The 21,987-nt window shown below is 36.7% G+C and overlaps 1 protein-coding gene across 10 annotated transcripts in view; it reads left to right on the top strand.

The window, feature by feature from the left end:
- The window catches only part of Znf148 (zinc finger protein 148), a 115,745-nt gene extending 93,772 nt beyond the window's left edge, over positions 1 to 21,973 (top strand). For all 10 annotated transcript variants that reach the window (XM_074073351.1, XM_020184190.2, XM_020184186.2 and 7 more), the window contains 2 exons: positions 14,910 to 15,028; positions 15,288 to 21,973. In XM_074073351.1, coding sequence (XP_073929452.1) covers positions 14,910 to 15,028; positions 15,288 to 16,886 — 1,718 coding nt within the window. In that variant the 3' untranslated portion in view covers positions 16,887 to 21,973. The remainder of the gene's footprint in view (positions 1 to 14,909; positions 15,029 to 15,287) is intronic.
- Positions 21,974 to 21,987: the final 14 nt, after the last annotated feature.

Raw genomic sequence — 21,987 nt, 5'->3', positions numbered from 1 at the left:
TTTTATTTCATTTAGTAAAAACATTATAAAGCCGTTGCTATTTATAGGAAAGTTTATAGAAATGATTTCTCTCCTAAAATAAAGGGATTTGAAAATAAGCCAAGTCATTCAGAATTTTACATATATACTAGCTTTCTTTTCCCATAAAATTCTTTTTCAAGTCTTTAGTTCTTAGATACCTCTATATAAATATAGTATGAAACACTGGAATACCTATCTCCTAAGTTACTATTCTTCATACTTGAAAACATGTGTTCATGCTCTTCTCTTGAATATGACACTTAATTCACAACCACTTAAAGTAGCTGAATAATAGCATTATTATTTTTGTAAACCTGTTGGGCTAGTGGGGTAGGGTTGGAGAGAACACTCACTGACTCACCTTTGACTAACTTAGTTTTACAGTTCCTATTTCCTTCAGTATGGTTCAATTATTGATAAAAACTAGTTTTCTTTTATGTTCTCTTCAAAGTCCTGATTTATAGTTTATCAGCAAGAATAGGGAAGTCTTACTGAAAGAAAATGTTACTTGCAAGGATGAAGTAGCTGAATCAAATTTGTGCTGCTGAGAATGTTGTCTTTCCTCGGAGCCCTTGGAGTTGTGATTGCTAAAGCCAGGTAGTACTGGCATGGGCAGAACTTGCCAAGGGGATGAAGCAGGAAGTATGGATTACTGTGTCTGGCATTCTCTGGTTTAACCAAGCTTTTAGAAACCAGATTTTTTTGAGTATCTGAACCTATGAACAGGACTGTAAAAATTGAATGAAATGCATATGAAAGACATTTCAAAGGAAGAATAAATACAGATGAAATTTAATAGCAGTTTAAGCCAAAGAAATTGAAGGAGTAAAACTAGTATAGTGCACTGCTTTGCAAACTCTTTGATTTTTTTTTTTTTGAGACAGTATGTTGCTATTTTGCACAGGTCAGCCACAAATTCACAGTCATCCTGAATATTGGAATTACAGATATTCATTACCACATCCAGCATAATTATTATTTTTGGAACTCTGGTTCTCAAATAAAATGCAGCATGAATAATCAATTAAAATATAATTGTCTGAGGTCATACCAAGAGTTACCATGAGTTTGATCCCCAGCTCTGTAAAAACAAACAAAAAACATAAGGCAAATGATTTCAAATGGTTTTCCTTGGCTCTTAATGAGTTGGCAGATGAAACCAATTATTATGATATGTTTCTGCTCATAGGACACTTCTGACACCACATGTGTGGGGTGGGGCTGGAAATGTAGCTCAGTACTAGTGTGGTTTAAAAAAAAAAAATTTTTTTTTCTTCTCTTCTTACCAACAGCCAATTCTCCAACTCTGAACACCAATTGAGTGCCCTATGTATGGTTTAATACAGTTCTTACAAAAATGCTGTCTTGTGAGACTGTCTCACTTCAGATGTAGTTGCAAGATACTTCTTTTTTACATTTTTTTGTATGTGCATACATTGTTTGGGCCATTTCTCCCCCCTGCTTCCCGCACCCTTCTTTTCCCCCCCCCACCCTCCCTCCTGTACTTCTGACCAGTTGTAAACTGAGGGTTCCCATGACTCCTTGTTTGGGTTTCATAATTGACAGCACTCAGGAAATGCTTTACTTATATTTACCTTTTTATTATAAAAAATATGGATGAGCAGTAAAATGAAAGTATATATAGGGTGAGGTCTGAAAGGGTTCTTATGGTGCACCACCTTCCTGGTACATGAATGCGTTCCTCACTCAGAAGCCCTCTGAACCTTCTGTGTCACTTAGGGTCTTTTAAGAAGGTTTGGTAATTCAGACATACTAGATTATTAACTCAGTTTCCAGTCCCTTCCTAGAGTTTGGGGGAAAGGTGAGTTGAAAGTTGGTGAAGAACGGCCCCATCCTGAAGCTGTCCAGGGTTATACCAAGCGTTACTTCATGAAAACAAGGGACTTTTATTGCCCAGGAAATTCCCAGGGATTTAGGAGCTATGTTAGGACAGAAGACATCTTACCACTCTCATCACTCAGGAAATTACAAGGATTTTAGGAGCTCTGTGTCAGGAATCAAGGTTAAAGACCAAATATTAGGACAAAAGATGCTTATCATGCCTGTCACTCAGGAAGTTTTAAGAATTTTAAGAGCTCTTTGTCAAGACCTGGAGACACAAGTACGTATTTTTTATTATGCTATACCAGTACTAATTTGTTATTGATTCAAAAAGTCAGTGATAAGTTTAAAGTGCCTGAAGAATCAGTCTCTGGAGTGGGGGCACTCAAGTGGTAGAGCACCTGCCTAGCAAGTGCAGGGTCCTGAGTTCAAAGTCTAGTACTCCAAAACAACAACAACAACAACAATAACACACATACACACATACAGAATCAATTTCTATGGGACAACAATAGGCAGGAATATTTTCAAAATGCAATTACATACTTTAAATGGATAAATTATATGATATACAAATTAAATAATAAGCCTTACAAAAAATTCTTTCAAAGAATTTAAGAGAACATTATTTCAGGTTAATGTGAAGTGGATCCGCAAGTTTTATTACAACTGATGGTGTGAAAAATATGTGTGGAACAGAAAGCAAAAAGTTTAGTTGGGTTAATTTCCAAAATTTAAGCAAATTTAAAGTATTTAAAGCCTATGGCTTTTTATTATATTATATGGGAGTAGTACTTCATGGAAAATACTTGATTGTATTATGTGTCCTTGAACCAGTAGTATAACAGTGAACTTGATTTGCTGTAGGAATTAACCATCATTGGTTCTGTGAATTTTTGTCAGATAGAGTAGCTCAGTGTCCTGACATTTCCTATTATATAGCAGTTTGATATCTTAGAAGTGGCAACTTTTTATTGGGAGATTTTGGGTTTACTCTCAATATTTTTTTCTGAGTGAAAAAAACATCAGTCACTATTACTGGACACTGAAGAATGGCTTTGGGGCTGGGGTCTGGTTCAAGTGGTTGAGCACCTGCCTAGCAAGCAAGAGTCCCTGAGTTCAAACCCCAGTACCACATCTGACTGGGAGCATCTATCTTTTTATGTGCTTGTCTGCATTATTGGCGTAGTGGTGGTGGTAATGTGTTTGTTTGATTATCTTGCCCATTTTAAAAAAATTGGATTATTTCTTATTATTGTGTTTGAGAGTTCTTTATTTATATGTTGATTATGCAATTTACAGTTTTTCTGCTATAGATTTTTCAAATTGATAGAAAAGTATTGTTTTCTTGACAGACCTCTTAGTGTTTTCCAAGATAATGTCACAACTCATTTTATTATTAACTTCATATTTCTTACTATGATACAAAAAGTAAAGGATAATGAAATTTACATAAATTTATTTATAAAAATAAAAATTTACCAAACGTCAGATTTCATTTTTCTACCTGTTAAGCTTGGAGCCAAAAAAGTTTGGAGCTGGACAGGGTGGCTCACGCCTATTATCCAGCTACTTGTGATGCAGAGCTAGCCCCAGCAAAAAAAAAGAACAAACCAGGTATGATAGTGCACACCTGTAATCTCAGCTACATGGGAGGCTTAAGTAAGAGGAGTGTGTCTTGATGCTAGCCCTAGGCAAAATGCAAGGTCCTGGGTTATAGGCATGACTCAAGTGGTAGAGCACCTGCCTAGCAAATGCGAAGCCCTGAGTTCAAATCACAGTACCACCCCCCAAAAAATAATTTTAAAAATGCAAGCTTCTATCCAAAAAATAAATAAAACAAAAAAGGGGCATGGCTCAAGTGGTAGAGCAGCACAAGGCCTTGAGCTCAAAAGTCACTATTACTCCCCTTCCCCACGACACACACAAAAAAAGGCTGGATGCTTGTGACTCAGGTCTGTAATCCTGGCTGCTTGAGAAGCTAAAATCAAGAGGATTGCAGACAACAAAAGAAATGGTCTCTAAACTGAGGGAACCACCCACAGAGTGGTAGAAAATATTTGCCAGCTACACATCAGCCAAAGGACTGATAACCAGAATATACAGGGAGCTCAAAAAACTAAACTCCCCCAAAATAAATGAACCAATAAAGAAATGGGCAACTGAACTAAACAGAACTTTCTCAAAAGAAGAAACTCAAATGGCCAAAAAACACATGAAAAAATGCTCACCATCTCTAGCCACAAAGGAAATGCAAATTAAAACCACACTAAGCTTCCACCTCACCCCTGTTAGAATAGCCATCATCAGCAACACCAACAACAACAGGTGTTGGCAAGGATGTGGGGAAAAAGGAACCCTTGTACACTGCTGGTGGAAATGCAAGCTAGTGCAACCACTCTGGAAAAAAATTTGGAGGCTTCTTAAAAATCTAAACATAGATCTGCCTTATGATCCAGCAATCCCACTCCTGGGGATATACCCAAAGGAATGTGACACAGGTTACTCCAGAGGCACCTGCACACCCATGTTTATTGCAGTGCTATTCACAATAGCCAAGTTATGGAAACAGCCAAGATGCCCCACTACTGACGAATGGATTAAGAAAATGGGTATTTATATACAATGGAATTCTGCTCAGCCATGAAGAAGAATGAAATCTTACCATTCACAAGTAAATGGATGGAACTGGAGAACGTTATCCTGAGCAAGGTTAGCCAGGCTCAAAAGACCAAAAATCGTATGTTCTCCCTCATATGTGGACTTTAGATCGAGGGAAAATACAGCAAGGTAATTGGACTTTGGTCACATGATAAGGCAAGAGCACACAAGGGAGATAACGGCGATAGGTAAGAAACCCAAAAAACATGATAATATTTGATGTCCTCAATGCAAAGGAACTAATGCAGAAACTTTAAAGCGACAGAGGCAAATAGGAGAAGGGGATCAGGAACTAGAGAAAAGGTCAGTTCGAGAAGAATCAACTTAGAATGTAACACATATGTACATGGAAGCAATGCTAGGAATCTCCCTGTATAGCTATCCTTATCTCAACTAGCAAAAACACTTTGTCCTTAGTATTGTGTATACTCTCTCTTCAACAAAATTAGAGATAAGGGCAGATCAGTTTCTTCCTGGAAGCAAGGGGGTGGGAAGGGGGGAGAAATTACCCAAACATTGTATGCACATATGAATAAATGGAAAAAAAAATAAAGAGGATTGCAGATTGAAGCCAACCTGGGCAAAAAGCTAGTGAGACCCCCATCTCAACCAACAGATGGGTGCAGTGGTATCTGCCTGTCGTCCCAAGCTCAGAGGCTGAGATTGGTAAGATCAAGTTTCCAGTCCAGCCTGAGCAAAAAAAATCTTGAGAGACCCCATCTCAACAGGAAAAAAAAAAAGCTTGGTGTGGTGGTACCTATGGCAAGAAGCCTAAAGTAGGAGGATCATGGTCTAACCCTGGGAAAAAGCAAGCAAGCACGAAGCCCTGAATTCAAACTCCAGCACACACACACAAAAAAAGAATTTAATCATGAAAAATAAATTGACTCTGGCAAATAGAACTAGTTTATGATGTTCTAGTTATATAGAAAGTTATCAGAGTCATTTTGTGATTATAACTGAAATGCATTTACCACATTATATGTGAAATTAGCATTGCAATATCAGTTAAGCACCTCCATTTGCACTGAATAATCTAAGTCCATAATAAAATTCATAAAGACCTGATGATATTGGAACCAGTTACATAAAATTTTAGATATGCTCTTTTAATAGTATACATTCTTTTTAAGTGTACATAAGTTGTTTTTCAAATAAGATCATGTATTTGTCCATAAGGCAAACCTCAGCGCACTATCAATATTAATTTTCATTATCAGGAATATGAATGTGTACATCACTGCAGATCTCACATAGTCATTGGAAAGATATGAAAATATTACAGTTTTGTTTAGGATTTAAAAAATAACTGGACAGATTCCTAAAGTAACAAATTTACCAAGAGAAACTCTAGCTCATATGTATTCCCTGGAAAATTTTTGTAAACATTTAAGGAAGAAATTATACTAGTCTTATTTAAAATGTGCCAGAAAATAGAAAAAGAGGAGCACTTCTCCACTTTTCATAAAACTATCATCACTTCATATCAGTACTTGAACATGGAATAAAAATTACAGGCCTATTCATTAACATAAGTGGAAGAGTTCTATGCAAAATGTTAGCTATCAGAACCAGGAATATATGAAAAAGGTCATGGTAACATTGATCTTCATATATGCAGAATTGGGCTGGGCACCAGTGGCTCATACCTGTAATCCTAGCTATTTGGGAGGCTGACATCAGGAGGTTAGCCAGAGCAAATAACTTGCAAGACCCATATCCAAAATAACCATCTCAAAAATAACCAGAGCAAAAATGGACTGGAGGTGTGGCTCAAGCGGTAGAGCTCCTGCTTTGTGAGTGCAAAGCCCTGAGTTCAAACCCCAGTCCTACCCTCCTCCCCCCCCAAAAAAAAGATACACAGAATTGAATTAATTTTCACCAATTGGTAAATGTAATTCATTCCATTAATAAAGGATAAGGAGAAAGCATTTGATGAAATACTTAGCATCTTTTTATGATTAGGAAAGCTCTTAGGTAACTAGTAATAAAGGGGAACTTCCTTTGTCTGAGTATGCAGTAGTCCTGCCTAATCCTTGGCTTTGCTTTCCATGGTGTCATTTACCTATTGACAACTATTGTCCAAAATAGTACATGGAAAATTTCAGAAATAATTCTTAAGTTTTAAACTGCATGCCATTTTGAGTAGTGTGACAAAATCTTGTGTCATCCAGCTCCATCTGACCTGAGGTGTGAATCATCCCTTTGTCTCACATGTCTACGCTGTATAGGCTACCCACCCTTAGTCATTTAATAGCCATCTCTGTTACCTGTTCATTGGTCATGGTATCACAGTGTTTTACTTTACTTAATGGCCCCAGATCACAAGAGTAGCTATATTGGCAATTTGGATGTGCCAAAGTGAAGCCATAAACTGCTTCATTTAACTGAAAAGCTAAAAATACAGTAATATATTGAGAGAGAGGCACATACCTTTTATTATGGAATATTCAAATTCTTTTACTATTTGCTTTTATAATCTCTTACTGTGCCTTTATCATAGGTATGTACGTATAGGAAAAATCAAAGTTTATGTAGGGTTCAGTACTCTGAGGTTTCAGGCATCCACTAGAGGTCTTGGAACCTATCCCCTACAGGTAAGGGAAGATTGCTGTATGACAGGCACTTAGAGCAACTATTAAACTACTTGTTTGAGAAGCACTGAAAGGTTTCTTCCTGGGGTTGTGAATGAGACATTGACACCTGGTATTACTCCTGCACATTTTTCCCCCGGTGGTACTTGGGATTGAACCCAAGGTCTTAAGCTTGCTAAGCAAGGCTCTACCACTTGAGCCTTGCCCCCAGGACCCCCAGTGCTTTCCTTTTTAGTTTGCTTTTGAGATAGGGTCTCACTAACTTTGCCTGGGTTGGCTTGTCTGCCTCTACCTCCCAAGTAGCTGGGATTATAAGTGTCCACTACCATTCCTGGTTGGTATCACCACTTCTATTCAGCATTCTATTTAAGGTTCTAGCCAGTGCAGTAGGCCAAAATCAGAAAGAAAAGGAAAGGGAAAGAAGCAAGCTATCATTCTAAATTCTTTTGTATGCATAGAAAATTAAAATAATATAATTTGTAGTGAATACATCAAGGTCATCACTGCATACAAGATTAGTATTCAAAAATTATATATTTATATGTATACCAACAAATAAAAATGACACTTAAAACTGTAAAAGTGTCACCTAGAAATGAATTTGACAAATGATGTGTAAGAGTTTGTTTCTTTTTTCTTTTTTTTTTTTTTTTTGGCAGCACTAGGGTTTGAACTCAGCACCTCACATTTGCTAGGCAGGTACTCTACCACTTGAGCCACTCCACCAGCTGTTTGTTTGTTTATAGGCAAGGTTTTACTGTGTAACCCAGACTGGCCTCAAACTTATGATCCTCTTCCTCAGCTTCTTGCTTGCTGGGCTTATAGGCATATACTACTGTGTCTGGCTTGATATGCAAGATTTCTAAATTGACGTTATTGAGAATCACTAAATAAAACAAATAAAGGAATATAGTATATTCATTGATTAGAAGACTGTGTTAGTCTGCCCTCCTCCCTGATCTTTGTGTTAAATGTAATTATCATTAAAATACCAATATAAGATAGGCACAGTGCTGTGCACTTATAATCCCAACACTTGGGAACCTAACACAGGAAGATTGTGAATTCAAGGCTAGCTTGGGTTACTTAGTAAGACCCTGTCTCCAAACGGAAAAAAATTTTTCTGTGTGCATATATATGTGTGAAAGTGAATAAAAGGAGGAGAGAGGGAGGGATGAAGGGGGAGAGAGATAGAAGGAAAGAACTTTGAAAGTGATTTTAATTAAAACTTATATGGGAACGCAAGAAACCAAGAATAGCCAAGGCAGCCTTGAAGAGAGGCTAATAGATTTTTAGTTCTAGATATCAAGATATATTACAAGGCTGTAATCTTTTCAGACAGTACCTTATTGGCACAGGAAGAAACAAAAATCAGTTGATCCAGAAACAGACCTACACACGTGCGCACACACACACACACTTACTTGGTTTGCAGTAAAGATGACACTGGAGTGTGGTAGAGAAAGGATGATGTTGTAAAGAAGGTTGCTGGGTCTATGGGTTAAAAACTAACTTCCACTTTCTGCTTATACCATGTACAAAAGCCAGTTTTGGGTGGACTATAGATCTAAATGTGAGGAGTAAATAATGCAACGTCAGAGAAACCATAGAGAATAGTTTCATAACTTTAGAATAGGAAAACTTTTCTTTAATAGTATGTAGAAAGTGTCAATCATAGTGGGAGAAATTGCTTACATTAATATTAAGACCTTCTATTCACCAAAGACACTGTTAAGAAGGTCAAACACATATCCTAACAAATGCATGCTGAATTCTTACAAACTTATTAAGGAAAAGACAAGCTAATAGAAAAATGGGCAGAGTGCTTGAACAGACCCTTCACACAAACACAAAAAAGCACATTGAAAAGGTACTCAGCTTCATCAGCCATCAGGAAAATTACTTAAAATTGAATCTAATAACACTTGTACACATCCCAGAATGACTAAAATGGAAAATACAGGCAATATAAACACTTGCAAGCATGTGGAGCAGTTGAACTCTCAGACTGCTAGCTGGTCTGGTAATTGGCACATCTACTTTGCTAAACTGTCTGCCAAGACGGCATACACGCATACCCTCATTACTGTTTTCACGCCTAACTCTATGCCTTGTGTAAATTGTGTATGTATGTTCACAAAAGGTATGTGTAAGAATGTAAAGCAGCATTGTTAGTAATAGCCAAAAACTGGGAACAACTCAGATCCACGTTGTGAATGTCATTGAAAAAAAGGAGTGAGGCACAAAAGAATGTATAGTGTGAAGTTCATAAACAAGACAAAATTGTGTGAGAAGTTAGGGTACTTATTGCTGATGGAAAGGGGTAGAACTGCTTCTGTGGCATTCATAATCTCTGTCTTCCCTGAGATACTACCTATGCAGCCTGTGTCCACTTTGAGAAAATTCCTCAGACTGTGTTTATGGTTTTTGCACTTTTCTATAGGTATATTATGTTTTAGTAAGTTGACATGAAAATACAGTGAGTGTACTTTCTGTATATTTCCATATGCTTTAATCTTTTTATAATGGAAAGGGAAAGCTAATCTGTGGTTATGAAAGTCTGGATAGTGGTTATCTGAGGGTAGCAGTCAGGTGTGACCTGAGGAGATAGTTCTGGAAATGTTCTGTTTACGCGACTCAGTAGATCTTGTGAAAAGTCACTGAGCTATGGTTATAACTTTTTTACTTTCCTCCATTACTTCACTAAAAAGTTTACTCGATTAATACAAAGTAAAGGGAAATAAAATAATAGGATGAACTATACAAAATAAAATTTGCCTGTTGCCGGTAATTATGGAAGCTGGGTGACAGGTACATGAGAGATCTTTATTTTCTTCTCTACTTTTGCTCTAACACACAGCACAGTAACTAAAGTTGGAATAAATATATTGTATACTTGAACCCTGTAGCGTAGACCTTAAATGTTCACACTACACACCCAAAACAAACAAAAGGGAAATTTCCTTTTTATTTTTATTCAGGCCGCTAGAGGCCAAAGGGGTGAAAGCAATTTAAGAGGCTTTCCCAAACTAGAGGATAGCCAGGGGAGTGAGGTAAGACAAATGAAAGACTTGTGAATCACCTGGACTTTAACCAGCAACACAAAAAGGGGGTAAAAAAATGAGGAAAGCAAAAGACTTTCCCTCAGAGCAGAGAGCTGACCACAAAGCCAAGAAGACAAGGAAAAGGCTTTACTTCCTCAGGAAACATATCACAGAGTCAGAAGAGGATCCATTAGACCTTCATGGAGTTTTAAAGCAGAGAAAGTACATAGAAACAGCTTATGAGCCACTTTCTGGCTAATAACAGACAAACTAGGCCTGTAAGGTAGATGGAATAAACCACACCATGTGGACAGTGCTAGAAAGGAGAAGGAAGACTAAGGCACTGTATAGGGTAGCAGAGTGGAAGAGGCAAGAGCTAGGATCATCTATCTGGGAAATCTGGACACATCTGGCATTCTTCCTGCAGGTCCTGATCTTCTGAGAGGATCCTGAAGGCTTGACATAGGGAACCTCGGACCATTTAGAGAAATTATGTCAGAAAAGATCATGTAAGAGATCAGACTTCTTGATCTGGCAGTCTGTTGTAAGTTGGCCATGCCACATTCCAAAGAATGAGTCTGCAGGAATAGAAAACATATTCCCCACCTGGAAGAAAGGAAGAGACCCAATGTGGCCATTCAGGCAGGGTGTCCTTGCTGGGGCATCCTTAAACCTTGAGCCTAAAATGAACCTTTGAGCCTAGGCAATGGGAGGAACATTCTCCTGGCCCATGAACTAGGTGAACCTGTGGGGTCACTTTTGAAGCATCCTTCTGGTGACCAGGAAATTAGAATAGCATGCCTAATTTCATCCAAGTGGTACCTCATTTTCCTTTCAGTGTATGTGTTTATTTTTAAATCGAGCCTCTCAAAGGAGTCAGTCTTCAGGGTCTGAGGGTCAAAAGAATCCCACTTTTTCAGAATGCACTCGAATAGCGTGCAGGTCATAGATGGGTTGTTACCCATCTGAAAAGACAAGGAAAGTTCAGAGCATCTCCTGAACTTGTGAACCACAAGCTTGTGGCCAGCTATCTTGCTGTCATGCCTGGGAGGATCAGGTCAGCAGATGCAGTTGCCCTTAACCTGTGAATGGCCCGCCCTTCCCCAGTGTTGACTCCATCAAGCTCTTGATCTGTCTTGTGGAACAGTCCTGCTTTACCTATTTCTTACAGCCTAGGCCATTCTAGGCAGCACAAAGATTGAAAAGAATGGGCAGTAGCTTAAGAACAAAGGAAATGTCTTAATAATGGTAGAAGACCATACTTGGAATAAGCTTTTCTCTGAGATAGTGGTCTAAAAGGGAGAAGCCCAGTCCCATCCAAAAGATTGAAAGAATAGGAACAGATAGAGGATGGGATCCATAATGGGAAAGTAATGTCTGAAGGACAGAAAAAGTAGGCCAGAGCACCTGATAGGAAAAGGAAGCAGCTGGCACTTTGTAACCTGGTAGCAATGGCAGAAGTAGCACCTGGAAGAAACCCTAAACTGCCCAAAGATAACTTTGGGTGAGGAAGAGAAAGCAATCAGAATCTAAATAGAAAAGCACTTGCAGAGCAGAGAGAATAGGCATATCCTCAACCCAGAGAGAAGCAGGGAGGATGATTCTTACGTCTTGCAGAAACAGATGTATTGCATTCAAGTCCAAGTCAAGAGATAATAGATTGTGTGTGTGGAGGGGATGATAAAGGAGAATGGTAGAGGGGGTGAATTATGATATATTTGATAAAAAGAACCTTGTAAAATGCTACAGTGTACCCCCATCCAGCACAAAAAAGAGGTATTAGATTTGGGGCCTGAATTATGGCACCAAAAATGTTACTGGAAAGCATCTGGGGAGAGAAGAATTCAGTCAAGATACAAAAATGTAGTAAAAGTAATAGTAAAGTTTATTAGGAAAGAAACTTAGTATAACAGTGTAAAAGTAGGGAGAAATGGGGAAAAAAGAAGCATTTCCTGCTCCCTGGGAAATGGGAGTAAATACTCCTGTTGAAATAGCTTTGACTTGTGGCCTTTATCTGCATTCTGTATTTAAAATGTGCACCTGTTCTTACTTTTCCTTTTCAACATTGTCTGCACTTTCTTTCCCTCTGGGATGTTAATCCTTTGATTATTCACTATAATGATTCCATTTCAATTTTAGTTCAGTATTCATACTATAGTTTTCTTCTCCACTGGTCCCATTGCATTCAGACAATTTGGTCTCCCCATCCTTAATAATATTTACTTTTAGATTGTTTGCTTCCTATTGTTTCCCATCTGCTTTTCTCCTTTCTTTCACTTCCAAACTTCCTTAATAAATGAGTGATCTTCTCTCCCAATTCAGTTGCATCATTAATTATTTATTGACCAAGCCTTAACTTTTCTGGACTTTAGTAATTCTTTTCTGTAAAATAAGTAAAGCAGTGTCTATTCATTTGTGTTAAGCTGTCTTAATACCCTTGATCGGAGCCCCAGTATGTAAAAGTAAGCTATTATGAACTGAATTTTGTTCGACAAGCTTTGAACCTATTGGTGTACCAGCAGCAGTGCTTGGGGATCTCTGTGGAACCCCCAAGAGCATTGGAAAATACCATCTGCCTTAAAGTTTGGTAACTCTGTAGCATTTACAGAAGTTACATTCTTGAAAGCTTGTTTGTTTTGGCATTACTGGAGTTTGAACTCAGGGCCTTGCACTTGCTAATTGGGCTCCCTACTACTTAAGCCATGGCCCCAGCCCTTTTTTTAGTTATTTTTGGAACAGGGTCTAGTTTTTACTCGGTAGCTGGGATGACAGGCATGTGCCACCATGCCCAGCTTTTTATGTGCCCCCACCCTCTCCCCCACCTTGGGCTGGCGTGGCCCGGAACTGTGATCTTCTGGATCCTCCTCCTAAGTAGCTAGGATTATATGTGGGAGCCACCGCACCTGGCTGGAAAGTTTTAAATAACTTTATTGTTACCAAGTTAAAATCTCATCTTGGACACCACTTCTGTATTTAAACACTTAGTTGTTACGTTATTCTTCCCCAGATTTTCTTTCCTTGGTCTTTAACTTTCAAGTATTACTCAGCTTAGATTCTAACACTTCATTGGGGGGAGGTGCAGTTGGTACCAGTTGGGAGGGGGAGGTGGTGGGGTAGGAGGCTGAATACAGTGCAAAGAATGTGTATATGTGTATGTAAATGCGAAAATGATACCTGTTGAAACTGTTCTAGGAATGGGGATAGGGAGGGTGGAGGGGGTTAATTCAAGTATGATATATTTGATACATTGTAAGAACCTTCATAAATGCCACAGTGTATCCCCACTCAGCACAACAATAAAGAGTAAAAAAAGATTCTAACACTTCTCAGCTTTTCCAAAGCATACTAGTTCATTCATAGTAACATTTTTCCCAGTGATAATTCACTGTAACAATAATCTTAAATGCCATTCATTAGGCACTTAAATTGCTCAAGGTACTTTGAGGTGTATCAATACGATTTAGGTCTAGGTTCTTACTTAAGGAAATGTAATCTAGTAAAGAACAAAAATATATGAAAATAATTATTGAGTTGAATGTAGTGAGTGCCACAGGAGAGGCATGGATGGAGATCTGTGGAAATCCCAAGAAGAGGGTAAAGTATCCTAAGATTTTGGTTGGGTCTCAAAGGGGATGTGGTGTCTGAGCATTCAGAGGTGGGCATTCCTGACTGAAGGAGAACACAAATCAAGGCAAAAGTAGAAAAATATGAGATGGCAGGTAGTTTTGGTTTGGCTGAAGGAAAAAGTTACAAAGGGAAGTAGTGGGTATAAAGTTGCCAATATAAACCAGAGCTAGATATGGTTTTGTGAGATGTCATTTTATAATAAGCGTGTCTTGTTTTCCCAATTATGCTGTAAATTCTTTGAGGCCAGTTAGTGTATTTTATACTTTGAACCTCCTACAGGGGACTATCGTAGAGGAACAGTATTCAGTAAAATTTTTTGAATGTATGGTACGTAGAAATAGTAGTTTTCCAAGCAAGTATCATTTAAGGTAACAATAACTGTCATACCCTGTGTTTACTTAGAGTGGGTCTCCCCCGTCCCCCCTTTGATAGAACCTATTTAGCTCCATAGTAATGATTCCTTATAGCTAAGAAGTCCTTAGGGGATTTTAAACAAAAATGGGGGTGGTGGCTGGTGGAGTGGCTCAAGAGATGAGAGGGCCTGCCTAGCAAGTGTGAGGCCCTGAGTTTGAACCTCAGTGCCACCAAAAAGTGTGTGTGTGGTGGGGGGGAAAGGGTGGTAAGGACAGTTGTGTGTCCAATTAACAGTTCTCAGTTTGATTCATTCCCTGGATGACATGAGAAATGCTAGTTTGAAAGAAAAAGAGTCTATATAAACAAACCTTACTTTTGAAGTTTAAGTCTCTACGGTCTTAATAAATAAGATTTCTTTTAAAATTCTTTTACATTTAAAAGAATTTAAATTTCTTTTAAAATTAAAATATTGTTATATGATTGAAAAAAATAAAGAAGATAAGAAATGCCAGTAACTCTACAGAAGAATGTCTGTATTATTGTAGATGCCCGGTACTGCTGGTCTCCATGGAAAGAGCCTGTGATGTGTGTACATGACAAACGAAGGAAAACTGGGCATTCCCTTTAGTATAGGAAAGATTTTTTTTTTTGTTTAAAAAGAGCAAATTATTATAATTGTTAAAAGCCATTTATTTTAGAGATTCTTATGGCAAAGTAATTCATTATTTTACAATATTTGTTTTAAACTTTTTGTATCATGTACTAGGTGAAAAACCATTTCGCTGTGATGAATGTGGCATGAGATTCATACAAAAATATCATATGGAAAGGCATAAGAGAACTCATAGTGGAGAAAAACCTTACCAGTGTGAATACTGTTTACAGGTAAGAGAGGTGGTTTCAAGTAATTCTGTGATAGTCATACTAAGAAATAATTCTAGTAAGTTAGAAGATGTTATTTACTAGTAAAACTATTTGAGAAGATTTTAAACTATTGACTAGATTTATAATAGAAAAATTGGCTTGGGGAATTAGTTTGGAATTATTTATATTATTATACTTAAATTGTTTTGTTTCTTCTTTTCTTTGTTGACAAAAACAAACAAAACCAAAAAAACCTACTTCCAACCTCTGATTTCGACAGTATTTTTCCAGAACGGATCGTGTATTGAAACATAAACGAATGTGCCATGAAAATCATGACAAAAAACTAAACAGATGTGCCATCAAAGGTGGCCTTCTGACATCTGAAGAAGACTCTGGCTTTTCTACATCACCAAAAGATAACTCACTGCCAAAAAAGAAAAGGCAGAAAACTGAGAAGAAATCATCTGGAATGGACAAAGAGAGTGTTTTGGACAAATCTGATTTGAAGAAAGACAAAAGTGATTACTTGCCTCTTTATTCTTCAAGTACTAAAGTAAAAGATGAGTATATGGTAGCAGAATATGCTGTTGAAATGCCCCATTCTTCAGTTGGAGGATCACATTTAGAAGATGCATCAGGAGAAATACATCCACCAAAGTTGGTTCTCAAAAAAATTAATAGTAAGAGAAGTCTGAAACAGCCGCTGGAGCAAAGTCAAACAATTTCACCTTTATCCACATATGAAGAGAGCAAAGTTTCAAAGTATGCATTTGAACTTGTGGATAAACAAGCTTTACTGGACTCAGAAGGCAATGCTGACATAGATCAGGTTGATAACTTGCAAGAGGGGCCCAGCAAACCTGTGCATAGTAGCACTAATTATGATGATGCCATGCAGTTTTTGAAGAAGAAGCGCTATCTCCAAGCAGCAAGTAACAATAGCAGGGAGTATGCTCTGAACGTGGGTACTATAGCTTCTCAGCCTTCTGTAACACAAGCAGCTGTGGCAAGTGTCATTGATGAAAGCACCACAGCATCCATATTAGATTCACAGGCACTGAACGTGGAGATTAAGAGTAATCATGACAAAAATGTTATTCCGGATGAGGTACTGCAGACTCTGTTGGATCATTATTCCCATAAAGCTAACGGGCAGCATGAGATTTCCTTCAGTGTTGCAGATACTGAAGTGACTTCCAGCATATCAATAAACTCTTCAGAAGTACCTGAGGTCACCCAGTCAGAGAATGTTGGATCAAGCTCCCAAGCATCCTCATCAGATAAAGCCAACATGTTGCAGGAATACTCAAAGTTTCTGCAGCAGGCTTTGGACAGAACTAGCCAAAATGATGCCTATTTGAATAGCCCGAGCCTTAACTTTGTGACTGATAACCAGACCCTTCCAAATCAGCCAGCATTTTCTTCCATAGACAAGCAAGTCTACGCAGCCATGCCCATCAATAGCTTTCGATCAGGAATGAATTCTCCACTAAGAACAACTCCAGATAAGTCCCACTTTGGACTAATAGTTGGTGATTCACAGCACTCATTTCCCTTTTCAGGTGATGAGACAAACCATGCTTCTGCCACATCAACACAGGACTTTTTGGATCAAGTGACTTCTCAGAAGAAAGCTGAGGCTCAGCCTGTCCATCAAGCCTACCAAATGAGCTCCTTTGAACAGCCCTTCCGTGCTCCTTATCATGGATCCAGAGCTGGAATAGCTACTCAATTTAGCACTGCCAATGGACAGGTGAACCTTCGGGGACCAGGGACAAGTGCTGAATTTTCAGAATTTCCCTTGGTGAATGTAAATGATAATAGAGCTGGGATGACATCTTCACCAGATGCCACAACTGGCCAGACTTTTGGCTAAAAAAAAAAGTGTAAATAATACTGGCACTTTAGAACAGATTAATCAAGAATGGGGTTACTCTGTGTAAAATGGAGTGCTGTACAGATTTAAGAGCAATGCGTTATAACAAGTTAAGCTGATATGAATAGCAAGATAATCCAATAACTGCATTTTGTTTGGTTAGTCAGCATTCTTTGAACTGCCTTACATGTTGTCACCTTTATAGAAGCAATGCATTACTTGTTTTAGATCAGAAACTTGCTATTCCACCTACACCAAGTTAAAAAGGTTAAAAAAAAGACTTTCGCACAATTGTTTCCTAATTGATAACATTGTACATTCTTAGGAGATAGTAATTGTGTGAAATTTATTCATACTGTTTCTAAGTTTTTCAGCATAGTCATTGCACTTCAGCAGGGAATCTGAGTATACTTCACAGACAGAGTGAACTTAAAAGTTTAAATGTCAAGAGATTATGGCTTAAATAAATTAGTTTGTTCTATATGGGGGAAAAAAACCAAGAAACCACCTTTTAAACAGAGTAATATGCCATATACCCTTGATTTTCATTTTGCATTATATTGATGTGGGTTTTTTTTTTTTGAAAAAAAAAGTAATAAAAAATTGATAGTCTAAGACTCCACTATTTAAAAGCCTAATTACTTTTAAAATATGCATACTTTCAAAACTTTTACCAAAACACACAACTGTTGGAAGCATTCACTTCTCTATGGAAGTATGCATATTGGTGTCAGTTTCTTTGTACAGTTGTACCTAGATATTTTTTATGATTTTTCATGTGCAAGTATCAAGGTTTTGAAGTTTTAGTAAAAAGTATTCTGTAGATTACATTCCCAAGAACATAATGCTTACACAAATGTATATTCCACATTTTAAAGCTTAATTGTATTTTACTTTACATATATACTTCAGTTAACATAGAGCACTTAGATCTATTTGGTATTTTTGATTTCTCAAAAAAAAATAGATTTTTAGGTTTGAAATGGTTGTGTCATAATCATCTCATAATTGACAATTATAATTTTTGGCAATAAAAGGAAATTGGGGTGTCTTTGGAACTGTAAAATCTGGCTTAATCCTTCTCTTTCTAGATCCTTAATAGATTGGATGATTAAACAATATCCTAAGAAACTAAAGAAATGGGCATTTTAATTGCTTATTTTATCTTGAGTTACTTTTTAATGGATACTGCTCATTACAATTTTACAAACCAAAAGTGTTTACTAATTCTAGTAACTATAATTTCTTTTACAGCTAGATAAGTAATGGGAAATTTTTTTGTTGCATTTCAAAATCTAAATAAACTACAGACTTTATCCTTATACCACGAATGTTTTTTTTTTTGATACTTTGTCTTAAAATAATACAGCATGGTACAATAAATAGTGCTTTTAATATATATACTTTCCTGATGAATGATGGTTTGAGTTACACATGGAGGATTTTGATTTTTGGAGAGTAACATTAGTTACATTAATTTTACTGTCTTTAATTTCTTCCAACTTTTTGGTTTTTGTATTTTAAATTTCTGCCATATTTATCACAATGCACATACTGATACAGCACCAATGATAAACTAAAATTAGTACCCTGGAAGATGAAACTTTGTTAATTTCCATTTTAACTTTTATATTGGCCCTGTAGATCTGCATTCTTTGTTTCAGTATAGAATATGTTACCTGTTTAAATTATTTTTTTTGTTATTTAATGTTATCCCAAGGCTGTTCTCAGAAAGAAAGGGAACAAAGAAACATCCCCCCCAACATCCTTCATTTATATTCATTTATTTTGAATATATTGGTGTTTTAATGATAAGGAATATAAATTATGTTTAATGTGATTTCCTCTACACTTTGGCTATTAAGCTTTGCTTGAAATACTAACTTTCCCATTGACAGCTTTCCTTGCTGTCACATTTTTCAAGAATTTTGAACTTCTTTGAAGTAAATATTTAAGTTCTGCCATTGTTGATCTTGAGATTGATGTGTGTTAGGTTGTGCATCACATAAGCGCAGGAAGACTTCATTCAGTGAGGGGTTAAAATGGAACTGTGCTCACCCTAGATAGACATTTGTATTTTTCTCATAGTACTTTTGATGAGAGTAGACATTTCCTGAGTTGGGCCTGATCAAAAATTTTGTTCTATCAGGAACTTGATGCAGTTCTTGGTACAGTATAGAGTTTTTTGTTTTGTTTCATTTTAACATCACCAGCACAGTTTTAAGAATGTGACTATTGCTGAGCAGTTTGGGTAAGCTTAAGAAGGAAGGCCTTTGAAAATGGTAGTTATGTAAACAATTTCAGGTGTTGCATTCCTGTCTTAAACACATTTCTTTAAATCTGCATAATGGCAGTCTTTTCTACCAGGTTATAAACATTATTGAGATAACTGATACTTAGCCAGCATAACTTATTGACTTACCATTTAAGTATAGTCATCACTCTTACTGTGAAATTCTAAATGCCTACCAGACTTAACCTTGTATTATCATCATATGATAAACATCTCAGCAGTTTGGGTTTTCCCCACTTTGGTTCAGAAAGTTACTTTAATTTCTATCTGGGCATTAGTAGAGAAAATAAGCAGCATGTGTGCTGTTTTTGATTGAAACATGGAGGATATAAGATATCCTTTGCAATTCATGTTTCTTATTTCTCTCAGTGAGCAGATTGTTCTATGAAAACATGCTCTTAACACCCTTAAACTTTTGATCAATGTGAGCAAGGTGTGCTTTTTCACTTAGGTTTTACTTTTGTGTTTGAGGATTGGAAGCAGATTACATTAGATAAGGTAGCATCTCTCGAACATCTAAAATGTGGTGTGTGTTTTTTTGTTTTTAACTTCTTATTGCACATATATTTTATTTGGCTCCTAAATTGTTTGGATCTACATGCAAATGTGCTACCTGATGAGGTGTAGTAATCCATCTTCTTTGCTCTGGCTGAGGATGCCAGCAGTTGGGTCATCTTATCTCTTGTGAGGTAAAAAGGCCTTGTGTTCAGGGCAAGTTTTCATTTCCACAGATGAGAGACACTTGCAAAGTGCCAGCAAGGTTAGATCTTTTGCTACTTCTTTCACCTTGTTAATTTGGGTTTTTAAAGGGCTGTTTAAAAAAACAAAAAGCCGGGAAACTTTAAAAGTAGGCATTACTGTAGTACTACATTTCTTAGTCTTTTAGAACCTTTTAAACTAGAACTCAGTATATTTACTTGAAGAAGCACTATTATAAACAACAAGTAAATTTTTGAGTCTGCAATTTAATTTAAACCTTTTTTGTTTCAAATTGCTTTATTTCAGGGAAATAATTTTCCAGTTTTTGCTATATTCTGCAAATAAAAACCGTGTTTCCTTTTTTCACTTAGGTAGGAAACAAACTGAGGCAGACAAACATTTCTTATTATGTTTGTTGCTTTCTTTAATCCAATGGATAAAAAAGTAAAACCCTGTAGACATTATTTTATTTTTTTATGCAATACCATGCTGTAAATGTGGTTCATCAAGTAAGGATGCACCTCTGATTGAATCTTTAATTCTGCACAGTTAGAGTTTATATATAAACGTGTCTCGACAATCAAGGACTTTGATGTGAGTCTTCCTTATGATGTTTATTAATGTTATGCATTCCATTTGTTCCAAGTGAGTACCAATGTGCTAATTTGTATTGTCTGAAAGTATGTAATGTTTTTACAGCTTGTTTTTAAGAATCTGTAAATATGTACAAACAAATCACAGTACTGCTTTATGTTAGAAGGCATATGATGTTGTACTGTATGTAAGCAATAATACATAGCAGTGCTAACTTTACAAGTAGCATCAGGAAAGTTCTAAAAACATTTCAGAGTTATCCTTATTTCATTTAATAATGATTATCTTTAATCAGTTTTTATAAGCAAATTCCATTGTTCCTCCTATTGGAACTTAACACTGTTTACACAGCATAATTGAAGTTGCAGGGGAGACAGGCTAGATCTGGCTTCGTCTGTACTCATTTCACTAAGCATTGAATGGCCTTACCACTCTTCTGCAAGATGGAGGAAGACCGCAAAACTTAGTGCCCATCACACTGAAGGAAGGGATGTGTTTTTTTCCTGCTTCTGTACTGCTACCTAACTTTGTGGTTTGGTTTGGATTTTAATATTTGTTTCTGTTTTAGATTCAAGCCCGTAAGTTTTGAGGTGACTTCAGCTCCATTGTGAATAGATAGTTCTCTTCATATTTCATAGCTACATTTCAATAATTCTAAACTTTCTACTTTGGTTTTTAGATACTTATTTTTCAAGCTTGATTTCTCAGCTGAACAGATGAATTTATTCAACTTCAACACAAAGACAAACTTATTGTAGTTTGAAGTGAGTAGATACTATACTGTACAGAACAGCTATTTGAACACACACATCACTGCTTTAGAAATAAAACCGCCAATTTATAAATGTATATGACCTACATTTTATAGGAGAAATGTTTTTAAATGCTAGTCATTTATATAATGTGCTTTGAAGGATTTGCTAGTCCACTTCTGTCACTTTTTAGTACACTGGTATCTTTTTATATGTAATGTATGCTTTTTATTATTGTAGCAAAGCATTTCAGTAGAAAGAATTTTGCAACAATATGGGGGAAATTTTTCATTGTTGGATTTGAATTATACTGGATTTTATCTGTGTAGTCTTTCTTGTCTTTATTTTAATGCTGTCTGGAAGGGAACTTGGTATCCAAATAAAGCAGGTAACCTCATTTTACTTCAAGGGCATACTGTGTAGTGCTGAATTTAATCTGGAAGTCTGATGATTTTGAAAAGAAAAACAAGTTTATAAAAATTGTACAGAAGAAATTAAATGTGTGATGGAAATCTTGATGGTGGAGCACGTTGAATTTTCTGATACATAGTGTTATTTTCCTGAGATCCCCTATGCCTTCTTTGTATTCCAACTAATAAAAGAAAAGCCCTGTCATTGAAACTGGTAGGCTAATAGGATATTCTGATTATACAGTATTACTTTTCCTATCTGAATGTCTGACCCTTTCTCAATCACTGTAAATTTTTATTTTTTATTTCCAATTGATAATTAAACATGTATATAATATAGACGCTGTTGTATA

This window comes from Castor canadensis, chromosome 5 (assembly GCF_047511655.1).
Source record: "Castor canadensis chromosome 5, mCasCan1.hap1v2, whole genome shotgun sequence".
Taxonomy (NCBI): domain Eukaryota; kingdom Metazoa; phylum Chordata; class Mammalia; order Rodentia; family Castoridae; genus Castor; species Castor canadensis.
This window is presented reverse-complemented; position numbering and strand designations above follow the sequence as displayed.